Source organism: Aquarana catesbeiana, linkage group LG04, assembly GCF_042186555.1.
Source record: "Aquarana catesbeiana isolate 2022-GZ linkage group LG04, ASM4218655v1, whole genome shotgun sequence".
Taxonomy (NCBI): domain Eukaryota; kingdom Metazoa; phylum Chordata; class Amphibia; order Anura; family Ranidae; genus Aquarana; species Aquarana catesbeiana.
This window is the reverse complement of record NC_133327.1, coordinates 115,210,603-115,228,974: the sequence shown is the minus strand read 5'-3', so window position 1 is coordinate 115,228,974 and position 18,372 is coordinate 115,210,603. Positions and strand designations below refer to the sequence as shown.

General features: G+C 40.3%; 1 protein-coding gene across 1 annotated transcript in view; it reads left to right on the top strand.

The window, feature by feature from the left end:
* The window catches only part of LOC141141191 (ephrin type-A receptor 3-like), a 348,950-nt gene that overhangs the window by 157,678 nt on the left and 172,900 nt on the right, over positions 1 to 18,372 (top strand). The window contains 3 exon segments of the mRNA XM_073628888.1: positions 920 to 1,014; positions 2,501 to 2,663; positions 7,221 to 7,329. Of these exon segments, the coding sequence (XP_073484989.1) occupies positions 920 to 1,014; positions 2,501 to 2,663; positions 7,221 to 7,329 (367 nt within the window).

Genomic DNA, 18,372 nt, shown 5'->3' with positions numbered 1-18,372 from the left:
TTGTTACTAGTGGTTTTCTTTCACTTTTTTTCCACATTTATGTGTTTTTCGGGTGCTCCCATTGAAGTTTATTGGGGCCAAAAATGCTTGAAGCTTGAAATTTGTATATCAAAAGAAGCTCATGTACTTTCTAGAGCTAGAAGGTTCAATTAACACTTCTGAACAGGCACAATTGAAAGCTCTGGGTTTTTCATTGTTGAGCGTTGTGGTGCTTCAAGCTACAAAAAGCTCAGATGTGAATGGGGCCTTAAGCTTAGTGCACACTAATAGGTTTTTTTTTTTTTTTCGTTCAACCCAGCGATTGAACAAAAACACTGACAGCTCCAGTCAGAGCCGCTGTACTAACGATCCAACATTAGTACAGCGATCTAACCCCACTGAGCTATTGTGTTCTCCCCCACTGAGCTGAGTGTCCCCTCCCATGCCAGAACACTCCCATCAGTGCTCTTAGCCTTTGGCTGATCAGGAGCCAGTTGGCTGTTGGCTTTCCAGCATGCTCGTCTGACAGAAGCGGACAAAACCGCTGGTTTCTGTCGGACCAGCTGACATACACACTGGCCGAATGTCGGACGATTTTTATTGAGCCTGCCGATGTCTCCTGACATTTGGCCCATTTGTACTAGGCATTAGGGGTATCCATAGCTTCAGAAAAAAGCCAAAAGAAGGGGATGATATGAGGAGGGGTCGTCTGCAGAATGGAGACCAACATCCTTCTGCCATGGCATCTCTTTTAGAGTGGTCAATTGTGTATATTATATTTAATTACTAATTTAAGATTAGCAAACCATACATGAATGTTATAAACAATGGTCACCAATAAATGAACTGTCTCTGGCTATAATGTTAACCTGCAATCTCTATAGAGTGTTTATATTATTCACTTACACATTCTAATTAACTGATACGCAAACAATTTTAGGAATCATTACCCCAGACAACTACCTCTGTGACCCACTGCTTTTCACAGATGTATACAGAGAACTTACAGGTGAACGTAAAAGTATACCAGGCAATGTACTGTACCTACATTTACTGTAGACTTATTTTCCGCTTTAGCTTCTAAGTTAAGTAGGATGACCAACAGAATAATGGGGAAACAATACCCGTTTGTGTTTTTATACAGTATCTCACAAAAGTGAGTACACCCTCACATTTCTGTAAATATTTTATTATATCTTTTCATGTGACAACACTGAAGAAATGACACCTTGCTACAATGTAAAGTAGTGAGTGTACAGCTTGTATAACAGTGTAAATGTTCTGTGGTCATCTTGGTGGTGTGTTTGGGGTCGTTATCATGTTGGAATACTGCCCTGTGGCCCAGTCTCTGAAGGGAGGGGATCATGCTCTGCTTCAGTATGTCACAGTACATGTTGGCATTCATGGTTCCCTCAAAGAACTGTAGCTCCCCAGTGCCAGCAGCACTCATGTAGCCCCAGACCATGACACCGCCATGACCATGCTTGATTGTAGGCAAGACACACTTGTCTTTGTACTCCTCACCTGGTTGCCACCACACACACACTTGACACCATCTGAACCAAATATGTTTATCTTGGTCTCATCAGACCACAGGACATGGTTCCAGTAATCCATGTCCTTAGTCTGCTTGTCTTCAGCAAACTGTTTGAGGGCTTTCTAGTGCATCATCTTGAGGATCATCCTTTTGGGATGACAGCCATACAGACCAATCTGATGCAGTGTGCGGTGTATGATCTGAGCACTGACAGGCTGACTTCCACCCCTTCAACCTCTGCAGCAATGCTGGCAGCACTCATACGTCTATTTCCCAAAGACAACCTCTGGATATGACGCTGAGCACGTGCACTCAACTTCTTTGGTTGATCATGGCGTCGCCTGTTCTGAGTGGAACCTGTCCTGTTAAACCACTGCATGGTCTTGGCCATTGTGCTGCAGCTCAGTTTAAGGGTCTTGGCAATATTCTTATAGCCTAGGCCATCTGTATATAAAGCAACATTTTTTTTTCAGATCCTCAGAGAGTTCTTTTCCATGAGGTGCCATGCTGAACTTCTAGTGACCAGTATGAGAGAGTGAGATCGATAACACCAAATTTAACACACCTGCTCCCCATTCACACCTGACACCTTGTAAAACGAGTCACATGACACCAGAGAGGGAAAATGGCTAATTGGGCCCAATTTGGACATTTTCACTTTGGGGTGTACTCACTTTTCTTGCCAGCGGCTTAGACAATAATGGCTGTGTGTTGAGTTATTTTGAGGGAACAGCAACTTTACACTGTTATACAAGCTGTACACGCACTACTTTACATTGTAGCAAAGTGTCATTTCTTCAGTTTTGTCTCATGAAAAGATATAATAAAATATTTACAAAAATATGTGAGGGGTGTATATATATATATATATATATATATATATATATATATGTGTGTGTGTTGTTCTCATTGAAAAATGTATCCATGTGAAGTGAAAAGGTTCATCATTTAAATTCAAGAGGTTGTTTGTATTTTTTTCCCCAGAATCACAAAGATCAAAATTACACAATCCTGAAAACGCGATCTACGTTCATGACTGTGGATGGTTTAAAACCTGGAACCACCTACATTTTTCGAGTTCAAGCTCACACGGTTGGGGGTCAAGGAATATATGGTGGTGAAATAGAGCTGGAGACCAGCAATGAAGGCAAGTCATCTCACTCTAAATTTGGTTTCTTTTTATCTTAAATAGCAAAAGTTCTGCCATAAATCACATGCCAGCAACTTGTAGTTGTGCTTGCTATAGACAACAGCAGTGTTAATAGCTTTGTATCAGGGTGTATATAATATATATATATATATATATATATATATATATATATACACACACATATGTGCAATATATCTGTGCAATACCATTGTATAGAGCAGGTAAGTATACATTATTATTTATTTTATTTTATATTTAGCTTTCAATATCACTATAGTACCTTAAATCCTCTCCTGCTGACAAGTGCCATTAGAATAAAAGACAATTCCATCATTGACAATTGTCACAGAAACAGTAGGTAAGGTGAAATCTCCCAATGTGTACATGTCTATCAGATGTAGAATTTAACACCTACCTTCACTTCCTGTTGTGTCTGCAATAGGGTTGTCCCGATACCACTTTTTTAGGACCGAGTACAAGTACCGATACTTTTTTTCAAGTACTCGCGGATACCGATTACCGATACTTTTTTTTTTAATGTCACGTGACAGTGTTTTTTTTTTTTTTTACTTTTTCTAACTAAATGCTTTCTTTTTTTTTCGGGGGGGGGGGGGGGGGGGGGGGCAGGGGGTGAACGGTGTCTGTGTGTTTTTTTTTTTTTATTTACAATTTTTATTTTTTAAAATAATATTTTTTTTATTCTTTATTGCAATATGTGTTTTTTGTTTTTTTGTTTTTTTTAATCAGCCCTGTTGGGAGGCTTTGGTGAGATATCAGGGGTCTTGACAGACCCCTGATATCTTCCCCTTGAGACAGAGAAAGAGACCGAGGATAGAGATTCCCCAGTCCCTTTCTCTGTAGCCTCAGCAGCACTGAGAATGAATGGAGAGAAGACCGCGGCTCCTCTCCATTCATAAAACTGAGACATCGTAATCACAAGATTACAATGTTTCAGTTATGTGAATGGACAGAGTCAGCTGACTCTGTCCATTCACAAAGGAAGGAGGAGGAGGAAAGCACAACAGAGAGGGACAGCAGAACGGAGGGGACAGCGGAGAGGGACAGCAGAACGGAGGGGGACAGAGAAGGAGAGGGGGACGGCGGAACATAGGGGGACAGAGGAACGGAGGGGGCATGGAGGAGGATGCAGTGACAGTCAGCGGTGATCGCGTGTGGGGGAGTTACAAGCACCGATCACCGCTGTATGTCACTAAAGCCGTTGAAAGCCGCTAGGGGGAGAAGCTTGTAACTCCCCCACGCGGCGATCACCGCTGACTTCCAGGTATCGGGGGAAGCATCGGGGGCACTTGCCCGAGTACAAGTACTTGGGCAAATGCTCGGTTTCAGTGCCGATACTGATACTAGTATCGGTATCGGGACAACCCTAGTCTGCAAGAGAGGAAGTTGGGGGAAATATCCCCAACAGAATCATAGACAGTAATAAAAGCCTGACATAGGTTAGTTCTAATTGCATTGCTTAATATAGCTAGTAAAAATACATGAATTTAACATGATCTCAGCCTCTTGTAACCCTTTGCACAACAGAACTTAGTATGGAGGGAGGGGCAGCACCAGGAGCCAATATGGAGTGCTGGATGCAAATGTAGTATCAAGGAACATGCTGACAGGAGGAAAGAAAAGGATTGATGTGTTTATGAAACTATCATTACACCTTTACTGTCCACTCCCAGGCTTAAGGCAGAGAGGTGACCAGTCTGTATTACTTTAATGCTGTACATCTAAGGGCTGGAGAGACAGAAATACAAATCCTACAACTGGTAAACAAAAACTCTCATATAGGTAACTTAAATATGAATTCAGCTGCTGGCATGAAGTACAGCCTTAAAGTAGTTGTAAACCCTTACATACGTATACCCAGTGAAGTGACTGGCCTCAGGTGATATACAGAGATGAAACAAATTCTCCTACATAGGTTATACCTGTCTCTCTGCAGCCCTCTCTCCTCTATATCTGTTCAAAGTGCTGAATAATAAAGCTTGTGTGAGAGTTCAGAAAAAAGGGGGCGGAGTGCTGAAGTTACACTCTGCAGAGCTCAGTGAGGAGATCTCTGAGAGCTGATTGGAGCGAAGAGACACACCCCCTCTACACAGCACACAGGAGCTGAGCTGAGGCTGTTAATCAGTTGGAGCTTCCTCCCAATCAACATTTTTCTCTCAGTGTCAGAAAAACTTGTCTGAAGTGATTCATGCTGATAGCTGAGGAACGAAGCGGCATACAAAAGTGATACCAAGTGCTCTTAATAATCAAAATATAGAGGGATATGCTTTGTTCATATTTCATGTCTAAGGATTATCACTTTAAGTGCTGCAGACTTTGCCAACACTACACACAGTGTTTTTGGAAGTGGATCATTCTTCCTGATACTTGTGCAGTGAAGGTGAATCATTTCTTTTGAGTCTATGATTAGATGATAAGGCACACAATATTTTCTTTTTTAAAACTGAAATGTGAGAAATTACCAATCTAACATAGCCCGATAGTGGTCATGGGAATCTTTAGCTTAATAATCTTCAAGAAAAGTTTTTATCAGAAATTAATAGGAAGACTATTCATTTATTAGGAGTCATTAAACTCTATAAGGAATGGGACGAATAGTGGCCCTTGGTTCGAGGAGGAAATGGAGTACTAATGTAATACATTATGTATACCTAATTGCCAATTTCCATAAACACCCTTATTCCCAGCACACCCCGTTATGTATAATGAGGGTTTTATTAGGAAGAATTAATGTTCCCAGCGGATGTCCTTGTAATCTGGTGACATCCAGAATTTAATCCCAAATACAGGCTGATTTGCCTTTGTCTATCATGATTTGTGGAGGATTAATGGATTCTCTCAGGAGTATTTTGGAAAACATCCTTTAATCTCTTCTGCATTGTGGCACTTCATTTACAAAGAGAACTTTATCATGATCAATATATAAACTTTCCCAGTAAACTTGTAGTAAATTAACCTCTTTCTACAAACACTAATTTGAATACATTGGTGTGCGCTTATGCAATAATTTTGAACTCTTCCTTAATTAATTTTAATACTGTTTATGTTGTTTTCTTTAAAAGCACACGCATTTTATGCAGAATCAAAAACAACCATTCAATGTTTGTTAATATAATGAAAATATTTTGTATCAAAATAGGGTGCGCCCCACGCCTTCATTTATTGAAATGACGGGAGCTCAAAAGGCCGCAAATCACTGCAAAAATAACCTCAAAGACAAGTCTATTTCAGTGACTCAACCCTGGAAAACATATATATCTTACTAGAAAGATACCGCAATAAGTAATGAGCATGTAAACCTTATTAAAACAGCAATTTGCAAGTGTTTGTGGTACCGTTCTAAGTTCACACTATCAGACAGTATGCTGAATACTGAAATAATAAACGACTCTGCATGGGAGTTGTCCAGAAAAATGCAATACTGTGCAACTGTTGAACATATAATATTCATAATAATAAATGAATAACAATGAGGTTAATTTACTAAAGGATTTTAGAATGTTGAAAATTCTTTCAATTATATAATCATGTAGAGATGGAATTAATAAACAGGAATTTTCTTCTGGCATGATTGGATAATTGAAGCAAATCTTCACACAATTTATTGTGTGAGCATTCTCAAAGTGAATCAGTCGCAATGCTTTAAACATAAATGCCCAACAATGTTAATAAATGTGGCTGTAGAGCACAGCCGCTTCAAAATTTATTTTTTTTAATTTTTTTTTCTCTCTTCTATATATTTTTTTTATAATAAAATTATTTTTTTATATACAAGGTTTTATGGGGTTCATTTTCATTAGTTATTGTGGTGAGATTTTTATAAGTTAAGTATATATTTAAATGGATTTTCCATGAATAGAGCCCCTTTCGTGTAGTAAAACAAAAGGGGCTTTTTTGCTGTTGCCTTTTATGCAACAAGTTGACTGACAACATGAAAAACAAGGGGGTTGATTTATGAATACAGAATGTTCACTTTACTTTTGCAAACTTAATATTAGTAAATAAGGCAAACCTCTGCCAAATTTGAATACTTAATCACGTGCTAAGGAAAGTCTTGTTTTTTTCAATTTCCCTTGCACATGATTAGGTGTTTAAAGTGAGTTACCAAACTTTCACTTGAAAAGTGAACATACATACCGGAGGTGGCTCTAGACACAAAAATAGGGTCACTGTAACTTAAACATAGTGAGCACCTTTATTATGGAGGCACAATCATCATTGACAGCCACATCTGCAGTCATATAACACAAGAAATGACTAAAAAGTATGTTCACTTTCCATTTTTTTAAAGCATTTTTTCCCTAAGCAGCTTAATAGGTGATATTGAAAGTTTTTACTTTAGCTACATTTTTCCAGACAGTGAAATCATTAATTGTGTGCAAAATCATTTTTACTGAAAACATCTGCTTGTCACTGTTTACTGGTGTACTGTTAAAAAATGTTTTCCTCTTCTTCTGAAATTACTTATATCTCTTAATACTGCAGTCCTCAGAATTTGTGTTTTTTTATTGGTTGGTGTCTATTTCTGTTTTCCAGATATGATTGCCATTACTGATCCCAATCAGATCACTATTTTAGCCATTTCTGTAGCTGGTGGAATTATTCTTCTTATTTTCCTTGTCACCTGCTTCTTTGTCAGTGGAAGGTAAATTGTATTTCTTTAAAAAAAAAATCTACAGTTTAAAATGATTTTCTCATGTCATCTCACATCATTACTCTTCTTAGGTTAATGTAACTTGAGTACTAATGATGTATTTGCTTTTAATTAAGAAGTTTCCACATTGGGTTTTAATGGTTACTAAGGAGGCGCTCTTAAAATTGTAAGATTTTAAACTTTTGGCAGACCAAGTGGTAAAGTGCATGTAAAAAAAAGCCCTGGTGTATAAGTCTAAAGATTTTTTAAAACTATGCATAGATCTAAAAAAAGTGTTAGCAGCTGTCACATTCAGCTGTATTTGTTCTGAAAGACTTTGACAAGTAGTTGAGGAACCTACTTAGAGGAATGTTAAAATTTTCTCAACTTTATAGAACAGGTATAAGTGTGACAAGCTACAACTAGCTATACCGCGACCAGGAGAAATTACAACCTTAATAGAATCTGTAAATAATCTGTCTGCAAACTATGATATAAATAGATATATATGTCTATATCTATATAGATAGATATATCTATCTATATAGAAATAGATATATATATCTCTCTCTACATATAGAGATATATATATATATATCTATATCTATATAGATAGATATAGATATACATATATCTATATATATAGAAAATAGATCAATCCTGATGTCTCATTTCTTGAGACCTGAAAATGCCAAGACAGTACAAATAGCCCCCAAATTACCTTTTTTTTGGAACGTAGACAGTCCAGGGTATTTAGTAAGAGGCATGGCAAGGTTTTTGAAGTTGTAATTTTTTGTAACAATGTTTTGGAAGATGAAGAAATTTAAAAATACATTTTTTTTTCACAATTTTTAAAAATGTTTTCACATATTGTCACCAGTGCAGTACAGAATCATCATATAACTGGTTTGGCAATGATCTGGGACATTGACTAGTGACAGTATGTAAAAAAAAAACAAAAGAGGAATTTTTCCATTTTTAAAATATTTTTCTTTGTTATTACATTTTTTTTTACATACAGTGACCAGTGAAATACAATGTTACCACAGTGACACTATACTGCTCTGGGGATATGATCAGGGTTTTTTTTTTACACACTATGATTGTTTATAACTGTGATTTTTTTTTTTTTTTTTAATGAAAAAGATTCATTCATTGTTTACTATTGTTATTATCCTCCCAGGATAACAGGGCTCGGACCTCATATTACAATGGGCTGGACGAGAAGCAGTTTTAAAATGTACTTAAGTCATATATAAATAGTGGAGTGACTAACCACTATTGCTAGCAATACCATTATCTTGTTAAAAGAAGAAACAAAAATATATGAATAACTAGGATTTATCTTTCACAGTGAATATAAGTCATGTGTAAATTAGTGATAAAACTGAGAAGGAGGAGTGACCAAAGACATGTTCTACTTTTTTAAAATATTCAACATGTGCCTAACTGTTAGTGGCAAGCTGACTTCATAAATTGTTTTTCTACAGAGGATTGCAGTGTTCCTATTTTTTTACTGGTTTTAAATTACATGGCCTCTTTGTTTAATGGAGATCTGCACCATCCACACCTCTAGTTGAAAACATTAGGATGTGGGCGTATATCACTAGATATGATGTAGCTGTTAGCTGCGTGGGGAAACGCATCAATGTACAGTAAATGTCCATTGCCAGAGAAAGACTTCCAAAGCCCAGAGACCCAGTCCATGAACTGGAGGGCAGTACGCAAACAATTGTAAGGATTTTGGTTATTATTATTTTTTTTAATTTTGGCTGTTTGTCAGAGATCTTTCAAGAACTTTTAGTATTCCTACGAATGCATGTGTCATTGTTCTTAAAGTGTTTGTAACCCTAAAAAAAAAAAAAAATTGTTCCTGTTCCCTTAACCTTCCTGACAGTATTCCCGAGTGTGGTTCGGGGTTAAATTTCAGCACCATTAGCGGTAACCCCAAGCCACACTCGGGATTACAACTCAGAATCCTGGTCCAGGTTACTTACCTTGTCCCCAGGATCCTGCGATGTCCCCCAATGGTGTCTGCGGGCTCTGTCCTCCACCCGAAGCTTCTCTGTGCCGGGCTCCATTCCCTTCGAGCGTCGCAGCACACGGGGGGTGGAGCCTGGCGGAAAATTCAAAAAAATGTAAAAATCATAACACATACAGTACTGTAATCTTACAGATTACAGTACTGTATGAAAACAATTCCCTTTTGTCCCCTATGCTTTGGCCCATGCCCTGCATGCAGTTTTATATTATATATACTGTTCTTTCTGCCTGCAAACTTGAGATTGTCCATAGCAACCAAAAAGTGTCCCTTTACATCAAAAGTGGCTTTAGACCAGCTAGAAAACAGCGATAGTGAATTAGAACACTTGCAGAATTGAGCGATAGTGAATCGTGGGGAAATTTATTTTATTATTATTATATTATTTTTTTTTTAATTATTTATATTTATTTATTATATTATAATTTATGATTTTGTGTTTCAAACTTCATCATACCCGGGATATCTACTAGACTCTTGGTGGACAGATCTAAGTGTGTTATTGCTAAGAATTACAGTCTTAAAATATAAAACGCCAAATTACTATGCAAAATAATCGTACCGCTTTGAGACGCAAAAATCTGAAATAATCATACCGCCAGGGAGGTTAAAGAATGTTATACAGCACAGTGCTTGTGCTGTGTAATTTGGCCCCCTGTATACCCTAAAAAACCTGGCTGATCCTGCCTGGCTATGCCCTCCCCCGGTAAACTGACCATGGTTTCTCATGGCTGCTGAGCCCTGACACCGTGGTCAGTTTTTAAGTGCCTCCATCATCCGCTCTCTGCTCTCCCCATCCACTCCCCCCTCCCCTCCTTACCTGTCAGCTCCGTCCACTCCTGAGTCCCCCCCTCCTGCTGCTATCATAACTACACTATGATGGGCGTGATCGGATGTGATCACGGCAGGAAGTGTTCTCTGAGAGCTCCGGTTTTCCTCCGCAATATTATCCTGTTTGCAGCCGATTGACCGACCACAGCTTGCCAGCAGTGTGCTCATGAGGTTGCAGAACCGACGGTGATCATAACGATGCCTTCTACAGCAACAAAAAAGCAAGGCAAACAGCATATTCAGCAGACATCGAGTCAGAGGCAGCTCCGCTCGTAGACAGCATGCTGGCTAGCTCCTCCCATGTCAGCTCTGCTTCACAGCGAGCCAGAACACTGACAGTGAAGATGGAGCAGCAGGCAAGTTCAACTCCTCAGGCACCGGAAAGCCCTCTCAGTGTACCTCATGATAAAGAGGTAGACACGGACGCCATAACAGGCCCCATTCTGGAAGCGATTGCAGCTTCAAAGACAGAGCTAATGGGTCCCATAGACTGCCTAGCGTCTGAATGTAATCTCATCCGCCACGATCTAGACAAGATCGGAGGCAGATTAACTGTTGCGGAAGATCGTATCTCGGAGGTGGAAGATTCTTCTCACACCCAGGGCTCACAAATAGCTGAACTAAAGGACATGGTTCGTTCGCTTCAATATAGAGCGGATGACGCCGAGGACCACCAACGGAGAAATAATGTAAGAGTGGTGGGGCTACCTGAGGGGGCAGAGGGGTCTAACCCATCCACTTTTGCAGAGCAGTTTTTTAAATCACTTTTGTCGCTGGGTGATCTCCCCCCACCTATGTAGCAGAGAGGGCACACAGAGTTCCCACAGGTGCCAGACCATCTGGAGCCCTGCCACGGCCGTTTCTAGTCCAATTTCTCAACTACAAGGACAGAGACCTGCTGCTGGCTGAAGCGAGGAAACATAAAGAGTTGAAATATGAAAATGCTTGCATTATGCTTTTCCCAGATTTCTCAGCAGAAACACAACGTAGGCATCGCTCATTCACGTTAAGAGGAGATTACGCGAGAAGGAGCTGAAATACAGCATGTTGACTCCGTGTGCAATATAAGGGCACAGTTACATTTTTTGAAACGCCGCAAGATGCATGTGATTGGTTGGATCAGAACCCATGATGGCAGATTCACACTGAGCTACTATATTTTTCTTTTATTTAAAGGCCGTTAAAAAGTTCATGGTTTCTTTCTGCATCTCAGATACACTTTAATTTTTTTTTTTATTGTCCTTTCTATCCTTTTGAGACTATTGCCAGGAGAGGATGGATTCCTTATAATCCCAGGAGACTACAGTTTTCCTTTATGGCTGGGAACACGTATGCGTTGAGGAACCATTTTGTTTTTGGAGTCATGCTTGAAATGTGGATATTTTATCCTTTGGCAACCTCCTTTCATTTCATTCCTTTCCATCAAGCAGGCTTAATGCTTCCGGAATCTAAGAATCGGTCGGCTGCAAGTTGTCCCTACTTGGACTACAGGTGGAAACTTCAGAGGAAACACAGAACTTATTCCATTATACAATGCCGAACTATCGTTTCACTAGATTGAACTTCCACAGGTTTGTTGGTTATAGGGATCAAGCTGCATACCGGACAATTTGTTTTTTTCTTTTTCTTTTTCATTTTGTTTTTAATTTTTTAGATTTTTGTATTTTTTTCTTGTTTTTTTTTCAAATAGTTTTGCAGTTTCTGGTATAACAGCAGGGGAGGGATTGTTTGACCAATGCTATGCGACATATATTAGTTGTGCATGTGTATTAAGTAAAATGTGTATGTCCTCTTGTGATACAGTTGGGCCTACTTCCTCTTGTCTATCTTGCATATTAGGATTGAGAAATTATTCTAACCTGAATAATGGATAATAGAATTAAGGTTCTGTCCTGGAATATCCGGGGCTTAAATAATAAATTTAAGAGAGCTAAAGTTTTTCAATACCTCAAGCAGGATAAGCCGCATATCGTCCTTCTTCAAGAGACCCACCTGGAAGGCAGCAAAATATTATCTTTGCGTAAACATTGGGTACAAAAGACAATCCATTCCACTTATTCTACCTATGCCCGCGGGGTTTCTATTCTCATAAGCAAAGCAATTGCATGTACAATCCATCAGGTGTTCACTGACCCAGGAGGACGATATGTGGTAGTACTACTAGAAATGTTTAATACAAAAATCCTGTTAGTAAGTGTCTACTTGCCTCCTCCCTTTCAGGTCTCTCTATTGTATGATTTAATGGTGAAACTGGCTCCATATACGCATCTCCCAATGCTCATGATGGGTGACTTTAATGCTATTTTAGACCTGGCACTAGACTTCTCAAATGTTGCCAGACCAGCATCTGCGGACCTCTGCTCCTGGGTCAACATGGAGGATGTAACTGAAATTTGGAGATGGAAACATCCGGGCGCCACTTCATATTCTCATTTATCCTCCACACACAAATCAGCTGCTAGAATTGATTTGGCGTTCGGAAACTCCTCTCTCCTAAAATGTATACGAGTCCACATATCTGTCAGGAGGGGTTTCGGATCATAACCCACTTGAGGTCACCCTTGACTTTCCCTTAGGGGGAAAAAGAGGAGGATGGAAATTGTCTCCAGATTGGCTGTTGGAGGACCAAGTGGTCTCTCACGTTAGCAAACCCATAGACTCATATTGGAAGACAAATGAGGGTTCAACTGATCCCCCCTTGAGTGGGATGCCTTTAAAGCAGTGGTGAGAGGCGAGTGCATATCTGCTATAAAATCAGTAAAGAAAGATAGGAGTCAAGAGGGTGAGCTACTTCTAGCTAAAGAAAGAGATGATGCAAAAACTCATGCTGATTCTCCCACTGAGACTAATTATATCTCCTTATTGGAAACTAGACATTTAGTAGCCTTTCATTTTACGAACCTAGCTCACACTGAAGTTAGGCAGAGGACTGAGACTATTTTCGCAGAGGGGGACAAGAACGGGAAATTATTAGCTAATTTGACTGCTGACCAAAAGACGCCAGTTAGTATCCCTATAGTGAGAAATGAAGTTGGGTCCTTAATAACTAATCCAGTAGAAATTTTGCAGGAATTTACTAGATATTACTCATCTTTATACTCTCCTATCCCTCCGTATGATCCTCAAGACTTAGATGAGTTATTACACAATCTCTCCATACCAAAATTGTCTGATACAGATGCCACCTCCCTGGAAGATGTTATTTCTACATCAGAAATAGAGTCAGCCATGCTTGCTTTTCCTCCGCAGAAGGCACCAGGCCCTGACGGGTTCCCTGCAGATTTTTACAGGGCTTTCAGGTCTCAATTGGCCCCTAGACTAAATAAACTTTTCACGCATTGCTGGGAACAAGGAGCCTTACCGGCGTCAATGATGGAAGCCTATATGGTGCTCCTCCTGAAGCTGGACAAGGACCCCATGGAATGTTCCTCTTATCGCCCTATTGCATTACTTAATATGGATCTAAAGATCCTTACTAAGGTACTGGCTTCGAGAGTGGCTAAGGTTATCTCAACGGTGGTAGACATTGACCAGACTGGTTTCATGCCTGGAATGTCAACAGACACAAATTTAAGGAGATTATTTACGCACCTTCAATTAGACACCCCTGATTCCCCGGCCAAGGTGATTGTATCCATCAATATTGAAAAAGCATTTGACTCCGTAGATTGGCAATATATGCAAAAGGTTTTAGAGGCGATGGGTTTTGGTCCTAGATTCCGTCGTTGGATCACAATGCTGTATAGCGATCCCCGGACGGCTATCTGCTTAGGGTTGGTAGTATCAGATTTTTTCAAAATAAGTAGAGGTACCAGACAAGGGTATCCATTGTCCCCTTTTCTCTTTGCACTGATGATGGAGCCCATGGCTAGGGCATTACGACAGTCTGAGGAGGTGGGAGGAATACGAGTAGGGACAATTAAAGAATGTGTAGCACTTTACGCAGACGACTTGCTCCTTTTCCTTAGAGACCCCGGACTGTCTCTTAAAGCTGCCCTTGAGATTCTGGATAAGTTTGCCTCTTTTTCCGGCTTACGGGTGATCTGGAGCAAGTCGTCTATCCTCCCAGTAGGTCCCGGGGCACAGGCTCAGAGAGATGATACTCTGCCACTTCAATGGGTCTACTCATTTACTTACCTAGGTGTAAAAATAACTGCCAATATTCATGACTACATGACCTTAAACCTTCTCCCACTGGTGACTAGACTGAAACACAAAACCCAGATCTGGAGGAGGCTGCCTTTGTCTCTATTGGGTAGAGTTAGCCTAATTAAAATGAAATTCTTATCTGTAATTCTCTACTTTCTGCGTCACTCTCCTGTTTGGATTCCTAAAACATATTATGACATATTAAACGGAATCATAGGATCATTTATATGGCCCCCCGCAATGACCCCGTATAAGTATTTCAATTTTACAAGAACCCTGGGGGCAGGGGGGTTTAGCGCTTCCAGACTGGAAAAAGTATTACTTGGCTGGACAGATAGTATTTGCTATGAGATGGGGAAATGATGGGGATTCTGCTACAGTGTTGGAGGCAGCCCTTTTGGGGTCATATGAGAGCCTAAGATTGGCCCTCTACAGGGGCCCAAAAACAAGCCTACCTATCACTATTTTAATGGGAGCTACCATTAAAGCGTGGGAAGTCTCCACCAGTTTAGCATCCCCCAGTTATATAGGTGTCACGCCTTCAGCCCCATTATGGATGAACCCGAATCTGCCACATTTCAGCTCCCTTCCAGATCTGGTGCTATGGGCAAGTAAGGGAGTAAAGGTATTAGAAGATGTCACCAGAGAAGGGGATCTTGTCACGATTGATCAGCTGAAGGCGAGACATGATCTTCCAAATGCCACCTTCTTTAGATTCCTGCAGCTGCGTCATGCTTTCCAGGCGCAGTTTGGTGATCGGAGAGTAGAGATCCTTCCCTCTAAACTGGAAACAACTCTGAAAAATGAGGACCTTAAAAAAACATTATCAACAATATACAGGTTGTTATTTGCCAAGACTCCACAGGGAATAACCAAATGTAAAGAACGGTGGGAGAGGGAAATTCCCGACATACAGGGGGAGGATTGGGAGGATATGTGGGATCATCCTTTCAAATACTTGGTTTCAGCCAGAGATCGCCTAATCCAATTCAAATTTTTACATTGCATTTACTTTACCCCAGCAAGGTTAGCCCGTATATATCCATCTGCCAGTAGTCATTGCTGGAGATGCACTCACTCACCAGCGGATGCAGAACATATTTTTTGGACATGCCCACAGATACAAAATTTTTGGACTGAGGTTGCAGGTTGCTTGACAGAGGTAGTGAGCATCCAGGTTCCTGTGACTCCTAGAGTCTGTCTTATTGGACTGGTGGAGAAAGTGGTACCGTCACTAGCTCACCGCACCTTACTGAATATAGGGTTATTCTATGGCAAGAAAGCCATTCTTTTAAAATGGAAAAACTCTACGGCACCAACACTGTCATTTTGGAAAGGTCTGATTAATTCAGTGGTACCCCTATATAGAGCCACATATAGGGCTAGAGGTTGTCCTAAGAAATTTACTAAAGTTTGGCAGGCATGGCTGGACTCCTCGGCAACAGTGGGTTAGGTAGATAAGGACTGAGAATTAAAACTATGGGGATTGCTTGAGGTATAATATACTGTAATATATAATATATAATGTGTATATTATCTATATAATTAAAACTTGAACATTGAGGAATGAGCAAACATGGCTTTTAGAGGACATATTTAAGATCATATGAGGTTTGATGGTGCACACTACGGTAAATCCGCTCTGTAGCTATTGGTCGGAGTAGGGGGGGTTACTTGAACTATGTTTAGTTTTGTTTAATCGGCCCTGCGTGGCCATTCTCGGTTGGGTATGTGGCCCAACTGAGGAATGGTTTTCGTTTCTGTTATGTATGTATCTGTCTTTATAAAATTAATAAAAAGATTGTTTAAAAAAAAAAATCATAACTACACTATAAACATACAATCCCCTTTGTTATATTAAATAATGTCCCCAGTGCATGCGTTTTTTTAATTAATTCTGCTGTGTACTTCATTTCATAGTGCCGAATGGCACTCATGTGACCAGCCACTTCTCTCCTCCTCTCCTCCTTCTGGCTAATGTCAGCAGGAGTTTCTTGGCCCCGCCTACTTTTCTGTCAGATCGAGAGAGGAGAGAGGCGTCCGGTCATGTGAGCACCGGTCAGCGCTAGGAAATGAAGTACACAGCGGCATTTAAAAACAAACACATACACTGGGAATATTATTTAATATAGCAGAGGGGATTGTAGCAATGTCATTGAGTGGCTTAACAACCCCTTTAAGTGTATCTTAACCCAAGGTCAAAAAATGTAAGTGGTTGTAAACCCTCACATATACCCAGTGAAGTGAATAGCCTCAGATGATACACAGCAGATCCTCCTACATAGGTTTTACTTGTTTATCTGCAGTCTTCTCTTGTCTACAACCCTTCAAAAGTGTAAATTTGTGATAAAATCCTTATGCATCTGTGAGGAGTACAGAGGAGGTGATGGAGAACTGCGGTTACAGCTCTTATGCACTGTGTGAGAGCTGATTGGAGGAAAGGGACACCCACCCTCCACATATGCAGAAAAATGAAGGAACATGCAGAGTTGTCCCTCCCCGACACAAATTTTAGCTCATGTGATCTCATGTGCCGGAAAAACTTGTCAGAAATGACTCATGCTGATAACAGAGGAACGAAGCACCAGAGAGAAACGACATTTAGAGCTTTGGAGAGAGACAAGTAAACTGTACAAATATATGTGCTTAAAGCGGAGTTCCACCCAAAAATAGAACTTTCATTCATTTGTCTCCTCTCCCCCCTCCGGTGCCACAATTGGCACCTTTTAGGGGGGGGGGGGGGACAGGATACAGGTATCCTGTTCCCACTTCCGGGAGTCCGGGCCGCGGCCCGTGACATCGCCACGGGGCTCCCTCCTCCTCCCTCCTCCTCTCCCTGTCGCTGGGCCAGTAGGAGAGAGGAGAGGGGCCTTGCGCATGGGCAGTAGGGTTCCCAGCCTGAAGCCATAAGTTTACACTGCTGGGTTCCCTTACCCACAATGGCAGCAGCAGCACACGACAGCTGATGGTAACATCAGCTGCGGTGCTGACATCACTGGATCCAGGACAGGTAAGTATCCTATTATTAAAAGCCAGCAGCTGCAGTATGTGTAGCTGCTGGCTTTTCTTTTTTTGGGGGGCGAAATACCACTTTAATTCAAATTTCATGACTGGGTTTCCACACTTTTTTCTCCATTATTTTCACCTGGTGATTATGCCTGTATCTATAGAGGAGCAGCACTGTCACCAAAGTACAGGAAGCGTATTAGGACTACAGACCACATAATCCTCTCCTCTTCTCTGTAACTTGGTGGAGGAAGAGAGCTTCTATGGTTTACAGAAGAGAAATAGTGACAGCTATTACATTTATGTGACATTTCATAAGTACACATCAAGTTACAAGTCTACTGTTTAATGCCCACAAAGTTACAAGCATTCTGGATTTTTACTATGATTTTTCAAAATAAAAACAAATGCAGCCACCACATTTGAAGATTGGTAAGCTGTAATATGCAACATTTTTTCCTAAGTTTAGATATGCTTTTAGAGACATCTGCTTCTTCTTGTTCACTAACAAATTATAAACAGCTATATTAACCCATAGCAGTGGTCTCCAAACACTATTCTGTCAACTGACACTAACAATGAGGTACCATTTCTCTCACTGACACCCATAATAGGGCACTATTCCTCCAAATGATACCAATGATGGGGCACTATTCCTCTCCCTAATACCAAATGTGACGATGTTGCCAGGAAAATTTCCACTCCCACTGGTCATAGTCTGGCCCCCCCTAAAGCCTGAAGGACAATAAACTGGCCCTTTGTTTAGAAAATTTGGAGATGCCTGACCTCTAGAATAAGTTGGGTTGACTAATGAAAAAAAATTAAATTTTTATTAGCAAAAAAATTGACTTGTTTAAGCAGCATTTAGGAAAGTTTGTATTAGTGACTTTATTGTATTTATTATTTTGTTTGCTATTTGATTACATATATTATGGTACAGTATGTTATTTCAGTGAACACAATGAATTCTCTGTTTACTTGAGTACATGTTTGCCTATGCTTGGACCCATTTGTAAGTAAGTATATAT